The sequence below is a fragment of the Emiliania huxleyi genome (assembly GCF_000372725.1).
Source record: "Emiliania huxleyi CCMP1516 unplaced genomic scaffold EMIHUscaffold_32, whole genome shotgun sequence".
Lineage (NCBI taxonomy): Eukaryota > Haptophyta > Isochrysidales > Noelaerhabdaceae > Emiliania > Emiliania huxleyi.
Window position 1 is genome coordinate 375,655 of NW_005199601.1, and position 12,005 is coordinate 387,659.

The 12,005-nt window shown below is 64.1% G+C and overlaps 3 protein-coding genes across 3 annotated transcripts in view; 2 read left to right on the forward strand and 1 right to left on the reverse strand.

Moving 5' to 3' along the window:
* Positions 1-293: 293 nt before the first annotated feature.
* Positions 294-1,969, forward strand: EMIHUDRAFT_53056 (hypothetical protein; the record flags this gene model as incomplete). The annotated part of the gene is made up of 5 exons (XM_005774051.1): positions 294-689; positions 960-1,130; positions 1,206-1,304; positions 1,493-1,785; positions 1,852-1,969. Coding segments are annotated over 5 exons (1,077 nt in total), but the record flags the coding sequence as incomplete, so codon positions are not given.
* A 2,762-nt stretch (positions 1,970-4,731) lies between these two features.
* On the reverse strand, positions 4,732-6,320 carry EMIHUDRAFT_207688 (hypothetical protein; the record flags this gene model as incomplete). Its single annotated transcript, XM_005774052.1, has 4 exons — positions 4,732-4,812; positions 5,254-5,384; positions 5,595-5,624; positions 5,696-6,320. The coding sequence occupies 4 exons, from the start codon at positions 6,318-6,320 to the stop codon at positions 4,732-4,734; spliced, it is 867 nt and encodes a 288-aa protein (XP_005774109.1).
* Positions 6,321-10,507: 4,187 nt separating this feature from the next.
* EMIHUDRAFT_207692 (hypothetical protein) overlaps positions 10,508-12,005 on the forward strand; it is a gene marked incomplete at both ends in the record, with an annotated part of 20,711 nt that continues 19,213 nt past the window's right edge. Inside the window, 4 exons of the mRNA XM_005774053.1 lie at positions 10,508-10,567; positions 11,040-11,174; positions 11,391-11,464; positions 11,541-11,673. Coding sequence (XP_005774110.1) covers positions 10,508-10,567; positions 11,040-11,174; positions 11,391-11,464; positions 11,541-11,673 — 402 coding nt within the window. The remainder of the gene's footprint in view (positions 10,568-11,039; positions 11,175-11,390; positions 11,465-11,540; positions 11,674-12,005) is intronic.

Below are 12,005 nucleotides of genomic sequence, written 5' to 3' on the forward strand. Positions count from 1 at the left end.
GAAACCGGGGTCGTACTAAATAACTTTCCCAGGAGAAGGTACTTCTTCTTGACGGCGAAGGCACCTCGGCGACACGATCCACGCCCGATATGCTGGCTTTCATCTTCGCCGCCGCCGCCGCCGCATCGGCGCTGGCGCCGTCGCCGCCTCGCACCGCGCCGCCGTCGCACAGATCCGCCTCCACCTGCGGCCGGCGGAGCGCCCTCTCCGCTGCCACTGCCGCCACCGCCGCCGCCGCCGCCGCCGCCGCCACGCCAGGTGCAGCACAGGCGAGCATCGGCGCCGAGTCGCGATGGAATCTGTGGCCGGCGCTGCCGCTGGCGCCGTACGGGCGGCGCAAGACGATCCGGAGGGAGGCGGTCGCAGGCCGCGTCTGGACGTTTGAGCAGATGTTGGGCGTGTTTTACGTGCACGTGCCCATCCGCATGACGGTGGTGCGGATGGACTCGGGCGGCCTCTTCGTGTACGCCCCCGTCGCGCCGACCGAGGAGTGCCTCGCCCTCCTCCAGCCGCTCATCGCCGCGCACGGTCCCATCCGGTACATCATTCTCCCTTCCGTCGCGCCCGAGCACAAGGTGCTCGCGGGGCCGTTCGCGCGCCGCTTCCCCGATGCCGAGCTCTTCGCCACCGACAAGCAGTATGCCTTCCCTCTCAACCTCCCCGCCGTCTACCTCGGCTTCCCGAGAGCCGTCCAGCTGCTGCCCGCCTCCTCCACCGCCTCCACCGCCGCCGCCTCCGCCGCCGCCTCCGCCTCCTCCAGCGCCTCCTCCTCCGCCTCCGCCTCCGCCTCCTCCGCCGCCTCCGCCTCCGCCGCCGCCTCCGCCGCCTCCGCCGCCTCCGCCGCCTCCGCCTCCGCCTCCGCCGCCTCCGCCTCCGCCTCCGCCTCCGCCGCCTCCTCCACCGCCGCCTCCTCCACCGCCGCCTCCTCCGCCGCCGGCTCCGCCCTCTTCGGCGGCGAGTTCGAGTTCGAGGTGCCGTCTCCAGAGGCGAGGCGCGTGTTCCGGACACGTCCACGACCCGTCCGAGCCATGCCCCAACAGGTGCTCACCGCCAAGGCGAGCCGCGAGAGCGTCTACCAGGAGGCCGCCTTCCTCCACAAGCCCTCGCGCACCCTCCTCCTCTGCGACGCGGTGATCAGCGCCTCCGCAGAGCCGCGCCCTTCCCTTCCCGGGATCTGCCCAGAACCGTCCCTGAGCCATCCATAGGTCATCAGCACTTCTGCCGAGCCGCCTCCCATCCTGCTGAGCGAGCCCGAGTACCGGCGCGCGCTGCTCTACCACGCGCGAGACGACCCGCTCGAGAAGGTTCCGAGACACCTCCTGCAGCCACCTCCCTGCAATCACCTCGCTGCAATCACCTCGCTGCAATCACCTCGCTGACACCAACTCCTGCAGACACCTCTACTAGACGCCTCTCCTGGACGCCTCTCGTGCAAACACTGCAAGAAAAGCAGTCGGTGCCGCGCCACCTCTTCACGGCGGCGCGTGAGTAGGTGGAGGAGTCGCCCGCCGTGCTGCGCAAGGGCTGGGAGCGGATCGCCCTCTTCGCAAACTTCTTCATGCCCGGCTCGCTCGTGACGCTCGAGACGGGCGCCTGGCTCTCGGCCGCGCCGCGCACGCCGATGCCCGAGCTGGGGTGGGGGGGCGTGCTGCCCTTCAGCTGGAAGGCGTCGACTTCGAAGGCCTTCGACGCCTTCTCGGCGGGCGGCCGTCCCGCCGTCGCGCCAATCATTCAGATCATCCTCTCGCGCGCGCCCGAGCAGGCGAGCGCGCGGAGACGCGAGGGGTTGCCTGGCCCTTGCCCTACCACCGCTGTTTGTGGCGAGGGTTCACCCGACGTTGCTTAGGCGAGCGCGTGGGTGCAGCGCGTTGCGAGCTGGGACTTTGTCTCGGTCGTGCCCGCGCACTTTGACGCGCCGCTCGCCGTCGGGCCAAAGGAGTTTGCGAGCACTTTCGACTTTCTCGCAAAGGGGACCAACGAGGTGCGCTTCTGTGACGAGGACGTGCTCTTCCTGCGCGAGGCGCTCGAGGGGTTGCCGCCGAACTTGGCCCTCTTTGACACGCCGCTCGGCTCACTGCGCGGCCAGAGGTGCGACCTGTAGCGACCGTGGAGGGCCGTTTCCCCCCACCGCAGGCTGCCGGTATGCCGCGCGAGCTATTGAATCGGCCGTCGGCGTGGCGCCACGCGCGCGTGCAGCGCGGCGACCGCGGCGCGGGCGGCGCGATTCCTCGTTTTTCCTTTGCTTTTTTGCGCAGCGGCGCCGCCAGGCGCCCGCCCCGGCGGTGAGCGACGCGTAGCGAGCGAACCGCCGGGGTGGGCGCCTGGCGGCTCCGCGGAGCTCCTTTTGCTCGGCGCGGGCGCGGGGGCGCGAAGAAAAGAAATTTCCCTCCGTCCCACCCAGCGCCTGCGCTCGGCGAAGGCCGCGAAAAATTAGAGCCCGCGAAATCGCTGCTGCGTCGGGATGCGGGTACCTCGCGAGAAGCCGTTCAAGCCCGGCCATCCTCACCCCCCCAAGCAGCTGCGGCCGCAATTTCAGCCGGTCCCGTGACCGCCCCGACCCGGCAGGCGCACGTTTGAGCGAGATCGTCCTGCAGCGCACCGAGAAGGGGCCGGTCGCGCGCAGCGCCACGCCGCAGGCGTCCGCCGGAGGCCCGCCGGAGGCTGTATGCGGCGGCCACTTCCCCTCGGTCTTTCGCCGCGCTCCGGCCGCTCCTTGGCTCCTGGCCGTCTCTTCCGAGCGGCTTTGCGCGCCCCCAACATTCCCCTGACAGCAGCGCCTCACGGCGTGGGCTGCGAGGTCACTCGGGGTGACCCAGGGGGCGGCGGGGGAGCACTCTTCCGCCGGAGTATCGACGGTCTTCCCGCTACTCGCTCGTAGCCCACCACCTTCCCGGCAGCCCCACCCGCTCGGTTTGTCCTCACTTCTCCCCCCCCCCCCCTTTCAGGCGAGGCCCTGGCCACCAAACTCGCGCTCGTCGCTCCGGGAACGGGCAGCAGCGCGACGCTTTTCGAGAGCGAGCGGCGGCGGCGGCTCAGCACCAACCTTTGCAACGCAGGGGCTGGCTGCGTGGGCCCCCCCCACCGGACTCCGTCGGGCTCGCGTCTCCCTACCTCTCGCGGGAGCTGTTGGGAGCGCAGTGTGTGTCTGCGTCTGTGTCTGTGTCTGTGTCTGTGTCCCTGTCGTGTCGTGTGTGTCGTGTGTAACTCTCGCACTGGCCACTGCTCTATCTTAGCTCTCGCCACAGCGCACAGGCTCTCAGCGCCTCGGCCCTCGCCCTCGCCCCTCGGGGCCCTCCCCGCCCGCACGCTCGACACACGACAGAACCCGGACGACGTGCGTTTTTGCTTCTCTACAAAACACGCACACCCACGCCCGCCCCAGTGAGCGGACCCAGCGCCATCGAGAAGAAAGACTTTGGCGAGCCAACGCAGCCGAGAGATAAATTCTCCATAAAAGAGAGCCCCTAGCCGCTATAGCGGTGCAGAGCGCGAACTCGCCGTACTGAGCCTAGCGCAGCGCGAACTCGCCGTCTGAGCCTAGCGCAGCGCGAACTCGCTCCTGTTCATAGCTGCGACACAACGTGTGAGTGTTAGATTTGTTTGGTATTGAAAAATCTCTCTCTCTAGCTGCGCAACCCTAGCCGAGCTCCATTTTTCTCCGACGGCGTTCTAGAGCCGTAGTAGAGCGTAGTAATAAAGAAATACAACGGACACCTCTAGGAGATGGCAGATGGGTAAAACAGGAAAAGTAGAGCGAAGTGTCTAGACTCTTGACTTAGTTTCCAGCGCGCGCTCGGGCGGCCTCGCGCGTGTGAGATCCAAACTCGAGACCAAAACGTAAAGCCCCTGCCCAGAGCTCGAGCTGCTCAGAATGGAAAATGCCCCCGGGCAACCGTCCATGCAGGCGAACAAAACAAATGTTTGGTATTGCTAAAAATCTCTCTCTCTGCAGGCGCCGATCCTTGTTTCCCGTTCCGTGGCTGGCGGGCTGCGCAGAGGCCATAGCCCCGGCACAGCGGCGTTCGGAAAAGCGGCGACGCGCAGTTTTGTCGTTTGAACACGTCGCTGGCGCCACCAGCGCCGCCACAGCCTAAGCCGGCGGCTCCCCAGCCTTCTTCACAGGATTCACACGCCTCGCTCCGTGTCCAGCGCACGCCGCCCCCTTTGGCAGAGCGCGCAACTGCTCCTTACGGTGAGCCGTCTGGTAGTCAATTACGGTGACGGTGTCAAACACCTGGAGGAAGGTGTCACTTGTGCCGAAAACCAGCCTTGTACGTGCGGCAAGCGGGCATGTACGAATGCGTTCAGTCCTTCGAAGTTGATCGACGTTTGCGATACACCAGCAGCCATGCGCAGCATCTGCTGGTACATGGAGATCTCGCTTGACTTGAGATTGCGATACACGAGCATCGCGACTGTGCGCCGCGGCTGGATCATGCGACCAAGTGAATGACTACATCACGCCTGACTTGGGAACCTTTATCATCAGTCGTGTGGCTCGAGCATTGTCGTACGCGCACAGAAAGCTGGGAAGAGAAGGAGGACACCTCGGTATCGTTCACCGGGACGTATCACCTCCCAACATCATGGTTTCTTGGAATGGAGTGGTGAAACTGTCGGACTTCGGAATTGCCAAAGCGCGAAACATGCAATCCCCAGATGACCGAGATGGTGGGTAAGGTCCCCTTTTTGAGCCCAGAGCAAGTGGCCATGAAAGGGGCGGACCCTCGTTCAGACATCTATAGCCTTGGGCTGGTCTGGTATGAACTTCTGACCGGTCGAACCGCATATGCCGCGGAGGATATCGAGGCTCTAACGGAACTGCATTCGGCTGGAATGCCGACCAGTGCCCGATAATTTAATCCGAGTATTCCAGAAGAAATGGAAGCCATTATGCTGAAGATGATCGCTCCTCAGCCGGCAGACCGCTTTCAATCGGCATCAGAGGTGGTCGCAGCTTTAGAGACCTATCTCTACTCCGGGGGCTATGGTCCCACCAATGAAAAGCTGCGAGATTACCTACACAGCCTATTCCCTGAGGTAGAAAAGAAAAAAATCATCGGAGACGAAAGCAGAGCAAAAAGCCCATGTTTAGGGTGCCCCGCAAAAAAAAGAAAAGAATTAAGAAAAAGAAATGGGCCACCCCCGATCGCAGCACTTTGTGTTGGAGAGTCAAGATATTGAGAGTGTGACTAGGAGGGAGGGACGCTGGGGATTCTCAAAGGTATACCCTTGGAGGGAGGTGGTCTGTACTGCTACGCATATGTAGTCGCCCAGAATGCACAGATCGGCCATGTTATGTAAATACGCGCCCGCGATCCATAGTGCGTCGGCCAGACGTCGCGTATTTCGGTGTCGTGCCCGAGCCAAGTCGCAAGTGGCGCCTGAGGGAGCTACAAATGTCTTGCGTATTACGAATCTGTCTTCTGCATCCACCTTCGGCCGATCGGGGTGTGCCTCTCAAGGCGCGCTGCGCCCCGGGCGCTCGGCGCCAAGTGCAGTGTCACGCTCGCGCTGGAGCGGGTCACAATGGGAAACCCTCGTTTCCTATGAACTCGGTCCCCCAACGGAAGAGGCCTCTCTCCTATTGAAACATTCCAACATCAGATTTGCCGCGTGCGTCCCTTTTTGAGACGGAAAATAGCTTTGAGCTGTGAATACGAGGTATTTTCTTCTCAATAACAAGGCTGTGAACCTGTCTGCCGCTCGGATGTGTCGATGCCCTCGTCGAGGAGCCCCATGCGCTGGAAGTTTGCGTCACTCATATGCGTGCCTCGCCGGCCAATAGGCAATATGCGCCGCGCACGCGTGCGCACCATGCCACAGTACCCGGAGGCGCGGAACGCGGCCCTGCGTGCCTGGTCCTGCGAGTGGACACTACCGTTGCTACCGATATGCCGGTGCCACGTCATTACCTCCTTCGCAGGCGCGCGGCCGTAGTCATGGCCATCGATGATGGCCATGTACTTCAGCATGGTTGGTCGCGCGCGCAGCCAGCGGTCACGCCAGTGAGCGAATGCCCAGTCATGGCTGAGCGTCCATCTGTCGACGGCCACGTCCTGGTCAAGTTTGCGCCCATCGCTGTTGATGCATGGTTGGTGTGTCTGGTATGCGCCGGTCACGCCAGAGACGCTTACATCCGCCTGGTAGCGCTGGAGCAGCGAGCGAAAGACGACGACGGCGTGCGGAGAAGGCACAACGTCATCCTCAAGGAAGATCGCCGTAGGGTGGTGTGCAAGCGCCGCATCAAAGATCTCAAACCACGCGATGCCGATGCCAACATTCATCGTGTATCGGTGCAGCACTGGGCCTCCAAGCATCTGGCGCCCTCGCGGGCTCTTTGCGGGCGCATTCCACGCAAATTGTGGCAAGGAGTCGCGGTTGCTGGAGGGCTTTAAGACGCGGGGGGGAAGCCCCCCGTACACTGCGAGCGCAATCGAGGACGCGTTCCACCTCCGCAATCCGAGGAAGCGGCCAGAGTGGAGCGGCTTCGGGAAGTACGTGGGAATGGTGGCCGCTGCGGAGTGGGCACCCGGGCGCACCGGCGGGCTGAAGCCACCATGGTGGCTCTTCACGACACGGCGCTGCGTGCTGCGGAGTAGCGTTCGGTGCGATCAGCGAGCCTATGCCTCGGCTCCGCGACACGCGACAGACGCAAGTGATGGCAGAGTAGTTTCGTGAGAATAATATCGCCTGGTCGAGCACCCCGCTAGTGAGGGGCTGAGGGTGTGCAAGACCAACAGCAAACAGGGTCTCACTATACTCACATCTCACACACAATGGGCAATGGGGGGTAGGGTAGGGGGGGGGGGGGCGAGGGTACAGGGGGGGGGGTACCATGAATGTTCGGTTTAGTCTACCGCCGAGTTTACCCTACCCCCCCGCCCCCCCCTGCGAGACGCGAGAAGTCGCGCGGGCGCCGAGAAGGGGTTGAAGGGTGACTGAAAGCGAGTTGCCAGTTGGCGCACGAGAACGTGTCGCACGGCGGCGACGCCCAGACGAGCAGGAGGTCGCGAGGGCGCTCGCCGGCGTGCCTCGCCGCCCTGCGGATGAGCTGCTACATATCAATTCTATGTGCCTTCATCGTCGCATTCTTGTGAAGGGTGGGAACAGCAACATGGTTGTTCCCATCAAGCGCCCACAGTGCCCACGCCTCGTGCTGCCGAGCCTGCCACAGCAGCCGCGAGAGTTCTTCAAGCTCGGGGTCTGTGCAGTGCTTCGTCTCGAGCACAAGCATGGAGAGATGCGGAAGTAGCCGAGGGAGGGGCAGCGCCAGTGCGTGCTGGCAGTCGAAGCCCTCCAAATCAGTAATAAGAAAGATGGGCCTGTGGTCAGTGGGCGTGTCCGCTGCTAACGATAAGGCATCGGCACATGGCAGCCTCTCTTCGACGATAAACTCGGCGGCTTCTGGGAAGCTAGCTCCGGAAGCGGCGATGGCGGCGGCGATCTGCCTTTGTGCAAACTGCAAAAAGAGTCGAATGTGCCGTGCGACGTACTCCCGGTCAACGCTGCTCACTTGCAGCGACTGCTCCCTCAGCCTCACGCCACGCAGCTCCGGACGCGAAGGCAAGTCAATGGTGAAGTCTGTCAGGTTGATGCCCCGCACGCTGAAGAAGGGCTGTGACGATAGCCCGGCTGGGCATACCACCGCGTTGATGGCTTTGACCTGCCCCGCGTCGATCCTAGTGCGCTGCGTTGCGATGAGCTGATTGTAAATGCGTGGATCGGCCTCGAGCATAATTCCGGGGTGAGCTTGCATCCTCGAATCAAAGATGCCGTTCGAATTCGCGCCGTTATTCGCGCCGAGCTGGACAAAGCTTCTCGAGTGATGCAGGTGCCAGCTGACGCACGCTGCCGAGAGTATCTGAAAGCACTGCTTCCGCGGGTGCACTACGCTGCGATCTCCCATGTTGGACCCTGGGTGGGAACATGGCGCGGCAGCTGGGCGCTCGGTCACGAAAGGGCACACCCCATGCGGATCGCCATGCTTCATCTTGAGGAAAGAGCCTCCACCAAGTTTGGCGGTCAGGGAGGGTCTACCTCCTGTATCGGGGTTATGGGGGGTTTACGAGGTGTGAACGTGAACAGAGTAGCCAGATCGCTGTCGATCGTTACGGCACGCATGGGGGGCCTCCCGGACGTATGATCCTAGCCCAATAAGCTCCACGGAGCAGATTTGGATTTTTGACAGAATTAAATGCACTGCCCCTACACGGTACTAACGATCGTAGTTTTGGGGGCGGCGCCCCTCACGGCACCACACTGACGCAGGACAGCCCGAGATTAGCCTAGCAGTGACTGGGCATCGCCTGCCGGTCGGCTTGGCACGAGCCAAGCACTTGGGTGGCCGTCAACCGAGTCCGAGCGGCGCCTGAGGTGGGTGCCACGGCGTCCGCACGAAGGCGTGGCGGGGTGAGGAGCCAGGGGTGGTGAACACCTCCCCGACGGGCGCGCGGCGCGCCGGATGGTCCGCCGAGGCCGCCGCCGCCCCGGCGGCGGCGATGGGGGCGGCGGCGCCGATCCGGCCGGCGTTTGTCGGCTCCACCTACAGAAGAGCAGTCTCTGTGGGTCGACGATACTAACTCGGTAGTAACGCTGAGCGGTGCTGTGCGACGCCGCGTCGTGCGCGAGGCGACCTCCTGAGGCTACCTGAGCTGGCAATGGATGCCACCAGGACGCACGGCTAGCAGGAGCCAGTCGGGCATGCCCTGCTGTGGAGCAGAGCCTGCTGGCGCACCGGCGATACTAACTCAGCGCGCCGCGAGAGGCGAATCTGGGCGACTTTGGAGGCGCAGTTCTCGAGGTTGCCGTCGACGATTGATGTCGGGTAACTTGTCACTGCCGTCCGGGAAGCTCTTCTCTCAGCAGGCCGAGCGCCGTGGCATCGCGCTGCTCGCAGCGCTGTCGCGGCGCCGAGAACCCCCAAAACTCGCGAGACCTCGATACTAACAAAGACTACGATACTGGAGGTAGCTAGACACCTGGGGAGGCAATGGTCAGCAGCACGTTGGTCTGCCGGGTCGTCCAGCAGAACGTTGGTCGAGCGCTGCGGCCTCCGGTTTCATCCTACGCGGCGTTCGATGACGCTACTGCGTCGGCTCTGTGCTTGCGGGGTGGTCCTCGTTGGCAAGCTATCCTTTTCCGTCATCGCCGCTGCGGATCCTGCTCCTGGTGCTGCTAAGTCGGCACACATCAAGCAGGACATCTATTACCAGGGGTTCTACTGGAACGACATTCCTTCCGTTCAGCGAGAGATCTCTCGGCGCAGTAGCGGCGACGAAAATGTGGACTGGCTGCCATACCTTATGAAATGGAAGAACGGCCGACCCTTCGAGCGCATCCTGTCGCTCAGCTGCGGTGACGGGTCCATTGAGCGCTGGCTCTACACGCTGCACGACGGCGGCGGCTTCAAAGTTGGCGTGGGGCTCGACTTCCTTCCGGAGCTTGTGCAGCGGGCACAGCGTGCGGCGCAGCACATCGGCATGAACGTCACATACAAGCAGCACGATATCAACGTTGAGAAGCTTCCGGCAGGTCCATTCGACTTGGTCCTCGTGCACGCAGGCGCTCACCATTGGGGACGTGTCGACTTTGTTATGCGGCAGGTGGCGTCGGCGCTTACGCCAGACGGCCTGTTCGTCCTCAAGGAGTTTGTGGGGCCCCACCGCAACCAGTATCCTGAGCCAATGTGGCAGGCGGCACTGCGTGCAAATGAGTTGCTGCCGAAAAATTACCGCAATCAAATGGCGTACCCACACCTTCCCACAATGCTCCACATGGATCCGTCAGAGGCGCAACACTCCGAGCTCATCATGGCTACGATCCGTCGCTACTTCTACCTCGAGCTCAACCGGCCACTGTGTGGGGCGCTTGCCTACCCAGTGTTCACGCACAACAAAAAGCTTCGTGCGTACTACAAACAAACCAATGTGAGCAAGAAAGGGCGTCCATTCGAGCAGCAGAAAGTGGAGCGGGCGGTCCAGGCAGTGATGAGCGCCGACGCCGAGTACTGCAAGCAAGACCCCGAAGGACGCTCGCTGTTCAGCTTCATTATTGCACGCCCATTGAAGGGAGGCGAACCGTCTTACAGATCACAGATCACTAGCAACACTGTTCAGCTCCCAATGTTAAACAGCTCTATTCGTGTAGCTCTGCAGGTGCGGCGCGAGCCGCGACCCGCGCGAGCTGTGTCACGAGCTGATTATGCCATGCCGAAAGACACCTCGCAGCGCGCGTGACGTGACCGAAGCGGCACGCCTCGGCGCCGCGAGAGCAGCCGGTCGACGTCGGCACCAAGCGCGTGGCCGCCGGGCGCCTCCGAACCGACAGGGGCGCCGCGGCAGTAGAGAGAATCGAAGGCTAGCTAAAAAAAAACGTTCATAACATCGAAGGCTAAGCTCAAAAAAAAAACTCGGGCCGAGCTGTTGATCGACTCAGCCCTGGGAAGTCTGCCGCTTCGAGCCACAGCGTGCTGGGGCCGGGCTGGCGGCGGCCCGTTTTGACGACGATGAAGGATGGCGATGACGACGACCTGGCTCTCGCCATCGCGCTGTCCAAATCGCTCATGGTGCGTCCGCTGCCCTGCCGCCGCCGGCGCCAAACATGCGGAGGCCGACTCACATGACATACGCGGGAGCTGTTTCGGTGCCCTGACGGCTCCCTCCGGCCCTCGCAGGTGGACGCTGCTGACGATGCCGTCCTTGCCTCGGGTCTGAGCGAGGACGACGACGACGACGACGACGACGAGGAGGAGGAGGAGGAAGAGGAGGAGGAGGAGCAGGAGGTTCCCGTGTGCCGCCTCTCCCAGCCTGCCCCGCGCGGGCGCACGCTGCGCGCACTCGGGTCCTCCCCGCGCCCAGCCGCGCGTTTGGCAGTGCCCGCCTCCTCCTCGCCTCCCGCTGCGCCATCCCACCCACCTCCCCAGCCACATCATCCAGAGCCCCCGCGGCTGCAGCGCAGCGTGCCCCGCTGCACACCCTCCGCCCCGCCCGGTCCGCCCACCGCGCACCGAAGCGCCGCCGCGCAACCCGACGCGGCAGGTCGCGTCGCCCATCGAGTACGGCGACCCCACGCACGGAGCAGGCGGCGACGAGGCCTCCTACCCCCCGCCAGCCTACTCGGCCTTTGCGGGCCAAGAGGCGCTGCAGGCGGCGCGCGCGCTGCTGCGCAGGCTGGTGGCGGACGCGGCGTCGGCCCTCGGAGGGGCGCAGCAGCTCGGCGCCGCGCCGCCGCCGCCGCTGCCGCGGCTGCTCGACGGCCTCGGCGAGCTCGCCTCCGCCGCCGATGCCGCCGCCGACTCGCTCCCTCCCGAGGCGCTCGGCCTTGTCGTGATGCCCCCCACCTCAAAGTACCCGAACCCATCCCCCACCCCCACGGTACCGAACCCACAGGCGCTCGGCCTTGTCGTGACGCTGGTGCAGGCAGCGGCGGCGGCGCTGCTGCTACCGCCGGCGGGGGCGGGGAGGTCAGGGAGGTCGCCTCCGGGGCAGGCGGAGGCGAGGAGCGAGAAGAAAGAATTCAGCATTGAATTCTTTTTTCAGGTCGCCTCCGGGCGGAGGCGAGAGCGACTCCGACGAGGGCGGCGACGGCCGCGACGCCTCGCCGCTCGCCGCCCTCCCTCTCATGGCTGCGCCGCTGCTGGAGATGGCGCGGCTGTGCGTGCGGGCGATCGAGGTGAATTCTTTTTTTCAGGGATGGGGCAGAGAGGGGGGGCCGAGAGGGGGGGCCGAGAGGGGGGGCCGAGATGGGGCCGAGGCTTGGCTGAGATCTCTGCCCGAGGCATGGCCTTCGCTAGCGCGCGCCCAGGCACGGCCTCCGCTCGTGCCACACAGTTGTTGTGCCGCTCGGCTGCTTCACAGCCTTGGTGCGGGCGGGCGGGAGGGAGCTCGTGTTCTGAAGCAGCAGGGCAGCAGCAGCAGCAGCAGCAGGCGTAGAGGAGCGAGCAGCGGCAGCAGCAGCAGTCGGAGGGGGGCGGCCGCCTCTGACCTCCCCTCCCCCCCTCCCCT